At 38.9% G+C, this 6,000-nt stretch overlaps 1 protein-coding gene across 3 annotated transcripts in view; it reads right to left on the reverse strand.

The window, feature by feature from the left end:
• LOC104587877 (1,4-alpha-glucan-branching enzyme 1, chloroplastic/amyloplastic) overlaps positions 1–5,524 on the reverse strand; it is a 123,651-nt gene extending 118,127 nt beyond the window's left edge. The window contains exons 1-3 of one of the 3 annotated variants that reach the window (XR_002022160.2): positions 4,999–5,524; positions 3,181–3,335; positions 1,571–1,785 (exon numbers count right to left, since the gene is read on the reverse strand). Coding sequence is in view for 1 of the 3 variants with exons in the window: in XM_010245635.3 (XP_010243937.2) it covers positions 1,571–1,785; positions 3,181–3,335; positions 4,999–5,128 (500 nt within the window). In the remaining 2 variants the exon portion in view is untranslated. Of the gene's footprint in view, positions 1–1,570; positions 1,786–3,180; positions 3,336–3,489 lie in introns of all 3 variants that reach the window. The other 2 variants (XR_016077166.1, XM_010245635.3) reach the window with 2 other exon arrangements.
• Positions 5,525–6,000: the final 476 nt, after the last annotated feature.

Genomic DNA, 6,000 nt, shown 5'->3' on the forward strand with positions numbered 1-6,000 from the left:
GGGGATTGATCAGACTTAATATAATATCAAAAGTGAGTACATTTTAATAAAATTCTCAGTTCTTTTTGCTGATTAAAAAAAAGTCCTCTCAAAACTTGACTTTTTGGCCAGAGATAAGGTCAGACCTGATATGCCAGATAAAGGTTGGAAGAACTTCATTAATAACTTTTCATGGATAAAAGTCACCATCAATGCTGAATGAATCAAAGCCCCAACTATTCTGATGTAAGCCTATTTGTTGTTAATAGTAGAATGCCAAAGAGATTAGCTTTCAATCAGGAATCTCCAAACCCATTTACCCAAAAAGCAATATTCTTATCCCCTAAATACTCCAATTCCAGCCGCACACCAGCTTTACACTAGCCTACTTGAGAATATGATCTTTCTTTAAGTCACCAAGCTCCAATAAGAAGGCAACTTTTTAGAGATTTTTTTTTTTTGATAGATAAAACTTTTTAGAGAATCTTTCTACAACAATGTCCCATAAAGAGGTAACTCTTGGATTTCCTCCAAGTGGCAAGCCTAAGCATTTTAGAGGTCGAGGAGCTGATACTCCTGTACTCCAAACTCATTCAGGTTGATCCCAAAAAGTATTACATTTAAAGACATTTGCTCTTAACCCAAAAACCCTGTCATCCAGCTGAAGAATAGCCTAAGGTTATGGTCATCCTCCTCCCCTCTGTACTTGCAAAATAATAATCCTCTCATCAGTGATTTGCAACTGAGACAACTCTAGGTTTTTCCCACTCATTCTGAGCACTTCTGTCCCTAACCCAACTTATTGTTTGCATCCCTTTGATTCCCTCCCTAACCAACCAAGATTTCTCAAGTCCATCAGTCATGATTCTCTGCCATTTTGTGTTCTTGAAATTCTGTTCTGACAGAAAAATTCTATTCTCTGCAAGCATGGGGTAAGTTTCCAGCATTTCATATCTTATGCCTTTATTGAATCATATTGCAATATTTTTATAGAACATCTCCCATGCAAACTTAGGAGGGGATAGGCTCTTCCATGTCACCCAGGAAAGAAACATGCTCAATTAGGGAAAGGATTCCAAGGAATTTTGAAGAAAGAAATAAAGAAGAGGTGCCATTTCTATCAACATACATACTACATCACATAATCTTTACCATTGGGATCTAGTAAGACCTTCACACTGGCTATACAAAACCTAGAGAGATCGTCAACTTCATGATCTCCAAGGCCTGTCTAGAATCCAAAATTTCAAGATCATCTTATTCACCAGCTGATGCTTTGGGCCTTTGGCTAAAAAGGCCGTACTTGGGCAAACAATACATGGTAACCATCCATTCTCTTTGTAATGTTTCATTTTGTAGCTTTTTATTGGTCAAGCTCCTTTTTGTATAACTTTTGCAAATCATATTATAAATACAAATAAAAATTATAAATAAAAAATCAAAGATCTACCAAAAAGGACCGAAAGCAATGCACATCAAGTGCATAGATTTCCTGCTACATAGCGGCATAGCCACTTACTTTGCTGCTTTTTTCTGTTTCATATCTTTCTTTCTTTGCCATAAAAACATCTAATAGAAAAGAGGACATTACCGGTAATCAAGATGTTCACGATGATTCTTCAGCAACGGATCTATTTCATATATTCTCTGTCCAGTGCCAGGTGGAGGAATACCCTTTCGTTTGGCACCCCCATCATCAACATCCTGTTCAGCCACAACCTTGCCACCACTAGGAAGCTTTGAAGAAACAGTATTTTGTGCATTATCAATCTTATGTTCCTCTTCCATGGGCAAACCAGCTACTTCCTGAGATGCATAAATCCATGAGCATAGGATGTCAAATACAAGAGGAAACATATCTCTCTCAATTAAAATATCAATAAAAACTCTTTTACCAAGTAGTCATTTATAAAGAATAATAGGAATCAGCAAAGACATGCCCTCCTGCTAATAGATGAGAATCCATTTTGTTTTGCAAAAACAAAACAAATGGAGACAGTGTTGTATCAATTTACCATTATAGTTGAATTACGAAGTCTGATATATTGAGGGGAAGTTAAAAAACAGCATAGTAAGTTTCTAATTAATTTACTCATGTACTTATTATAACTGCCAAAGTTTAAAAAAATAATAATTTCTTCAGATACTTATAAGATTTGGAACTCTGTTTCCACCTCTAAAATTAATTCCTTAGTTTGAACTGCAACTCTAAATAGATGCCTCACTAAGGTGAATCTGGTTAGAAGGGGTGTGCAGGGGCCGAATCAGTGCTATGCACTCTGTGGGGAGGGGCTTGAAGATTCAGACCACCTCTTCTTGCTTTGCCCTGACTTCTCAGCTTTGGTGGCACTATCTCACTGCAGTTGATGTTTCCTGGGTTATGCCTAGTTCTCTCTTCGATCTTCTGTGGGGCTGGAACCTGCCTGGTCTCTCAAAGTTAGCTCAGTGTGTATGGCTGTCCATCCCTGCTGCAGTGATCAGCACTGTTTGGGCTGAATGGAATAGAAGGTGTTTCACAACGAGTCAAAGGGAGTGGAGGAGTTAGTGTTCTTTTCCTTTTGGAAAGCCGGTGTCTTGGGTTGCATCTGCTAAAGGCTTTCAGCCTAACATCTTGGGGTCCTTTTTTGGTAATCAATAAAAAGAAAACTTATTAAAATAAAAAAAAAAGCAGTACATCTGGAGGTGATGAGATATCACTGAAGAACAACCCTACAAAGAGGAGCAAAAGAGGGAAAAATACAAGGAGAGGAAAAAAACAAAGATGATACAATGAGCATAGGCCATACAAACACTAAAAAAAACAAAAAACATCATGCCGGCTGTGCGAGTTGTAATCCTGTTGTATCTTGGTCTTTTTGCCCAGCAAGGAGCTTGTCATTTGGGGGCTTGTTGTATCTTGATTATAGAGTTTCTAATAAAATTACCTTACTTTCTTCAAAAAAAAAAAAAAACTATAACTGCCAATTAATCGTAAACTACTTTACCTAGGGTCATCAAGTGCCAGTAACGTATAAAACCCATATATGCAGGAAGTCAAAAGGTGAAATACAATATAGAACTCTATCAATGAAATGAAAATTACTACACATCGAGATGACCAAAAGACCAAAATACAATATAATCAAGTTGTATTTCTGATACTAACACCAGAAATATAAAAAATAATAAAATATGTGATGTTGGTGCTGATCATGCACAAACCTGAGAATCCTCTGAAATGGCTTCAGGAGTTTCTCCTGAATCAGTTGAGGATGACGAGACATCAGAATTACCACCAGGAACTAGGATTTTCTCAGTTTCAGCAACCGTCAAAATTGGTTTTGAATCATAAGGAGATTTTCCAGCAAAAATCTTCCCTACAAAAGAACATCCAGTAAGCCCTATGATTCAAGAGGAGAATTGTTTAACAGCACCTATCTAGTAAATCACCTAAATAAAACAATTGTCCAAGATTAAAGGGAAAAGAATAAAAGGGAAAAAAGAAAAGAAAAGACACTTAGAAGACAGTACCCAGATGTGGTGATAAAGTTTCCCGTATCATTCCTTGTATTGTTACATTTGTGGCTAGCAATCAGAAGTATTTTCTAACTGACCTCCAACCAGAAGAAACCACTTCATCTTCATTCAATAATGGGCAGCCAAAATCCATATACCCCTTTTTTATGAGTAAAATCCATACACCCCTTCACAAACCCATATATTTTACCTTGAGATAAAGTTTATTCATCTTCAGAAGGAGAGTCATATATTCCTCTTCTCCATTTGTTATAAATACCAATCTCACCAGCGAGAAGAAAACCATGCCTTCTTACTCCTCCAAAACAATTATCTAAGGTTCCAATGAAATGCAACCAAGCACTTCCCAGCCCTAATGTCTATACATGGTTCTTGCCCACCCTCAGGGTAAACATAGCTTTCTATACCCTTGTTCCTTGTTTTTACCACTACATCATGAACTGGTATCTTCTATCCAGTACATTATTCAAAGTTCATAAGTTCTCTTGCAACGATGCCACCGCAGTTATTCTTCCAATCGACAACTGAAGATGGTCCAGAGAAGCCATTACCAATCTCAATCAGTTGAATTTGAGACAAACCTCTTGCTTCATCAACCTGCAATTTCCTACCACCAGAATGTTCCACTACCTCTTTCTTTCCAAAAATAAAAAAGGTCATTCCCTAATGTTGGTCCCAGCTATTTGGGGTCTTGGGAGGGGTCGACTGGATATGGACCTAACCTTGTTCATTCTTTCCAAGAATAAGAAACAAAAATCCAAATTCACATTCTGATATTCAAATTGCAAAATGAACTCAAAAAATACACCGCGGAAACAAGAAAATAGCGAAGTAACACCGATTTTTCCACTTCAAGTCAACTCAAAAATGCACGAACAACAGAGAAGCCGGCTCTACCGTCGTGAATACAGTCCGACCCTTGGGCAGAAAATGAAAGCTGATGCTCCGAAGTAATGCATTTTAAGTAATTATGTTTAAATTTCCCTCCTCCAACATCTTTCATCACTGATCCACTAATTATGCCGCACATATCTCAACTTAAGCAACATGTTCCACGCAAATCAAACAGCATTGCTTCTTAATGAAATTTTAGGCCATCATCCACTTCAAATCTTACTAGCAAATGAATCTCCACTTCTTCTGCAAAGTGGGCCATTAGCAAACTATCCTAGATGTTATCAAGTTCCTACCACCTCAGCCTTCTAACGATACTTAAACAAATTCAACGTTTAACCTTTAAATCACCAATTGCAAACCAGTAAATTGACTTGCAGCAAGGAAGAAATTTTGGCTATATCTCCAACAGAAAGAAGAAACTTCGGATTGTGAAAATGAAAAAATCACACAATAAAATCAGATAGAAAAATATATAAACTACTAAAACAAAATACTGAAAATAAATAAATAAATAATATAAAAGAAAAAAAGAAGCAGGAAGCAGGCAGCACACAAAGTCCCAGTCCGCAACCAGAACAGAGATAGACAGAGAGAGAGAGAGATTACGAGGAAATGGGTCTCTTTTCAGGAGGAAAGAGAAGTTAACACTTCTTCGATCGCCATTGATGCTCGACGGAGACAAACTACAGACTGGAGGAAAAGTTGGCAGGCGGATTCCAGAGAGCGTGTAAACCATTTCTAGGGTTTTTTTCTTCGGACTGAAAGAGGGAGAAGGGAGCAGAGGAACGATCTGGTCCGGAGCTCGACGCCACTAGGGAGGCGTGAGCAATATAATCGAAACACTGACTACAGTCTAGTGAGTGTCTGTGTCTGTATGTCTGTAGGAGGGAGAGAGAAGGTGATGGTACTGGCTTCCTTCAACAGCCTACGTGTGCAGCGTTGAGGTGCATGGAGAAGATTTTCACGGTGAATGGGGCCTACCACTTTTTAATAACTCCATTATGGGTGGGCCATTATTGGCCCCGCTGAGTCAGGGCTTCCCTCTCTCTCCTCCTGGACTCTGGATCTCATCTTTTTTCCCATCCGTAAGCGTAACAGCCGATGGGCAGTTGCGGACAACCACGTGTTCACGAGAAAAGATGAGAAACGAAAGGCGTGAGTTCCTTTATAACAACACCAGTAGCAAAATCAGCTAATCATTCATTTTCTTATGGGAATGCCCTTCCCTTTGATATTAATTACGATTTCGTCCTTTTTGAGTTAACCTCCCCGCCCCGATGCCGTAAATGTAACATCATGGGTGACGTAAGTCACGTGACCAGTCGTTGCCACTCGAAGTCTTTGAACTCGAGCCTTGAGGTGTCAATTTGTTCTTGATGGGACTCGCCAACCCCGCCAAATCGCACAATTTTCGGGTCGAACGAGTCCAGGATTTGCTACAAGCCGACGACGGGATTCCCAATTAATAACTCTGTACACAGTGCACATACTGAAATCATGGGATTCCTCTTCCAGTTCTAGCCGCACATTGAGAATATCTCTGATCAATTTAACGCCCTGGATTCCCTATAAGCAAAATGTATGCGTACATCAGGAATTGGGATCTCT

Source organism: Nelumbo nucifera, chromosome 6 (assembly GCF_055504915.1).
Source record: "Nelumbo nucifera cultivar China Antique chromosome 6, China Antique-T2T, whole genome shotgun sequence".
Taxonomy (NCBI): Eukaryota; Viridiplantae; Streptophyta; class Magnoliopsida; order Proteales; family Nelumbonaceae; genus Nelumbo; species Nelumbo nucifera.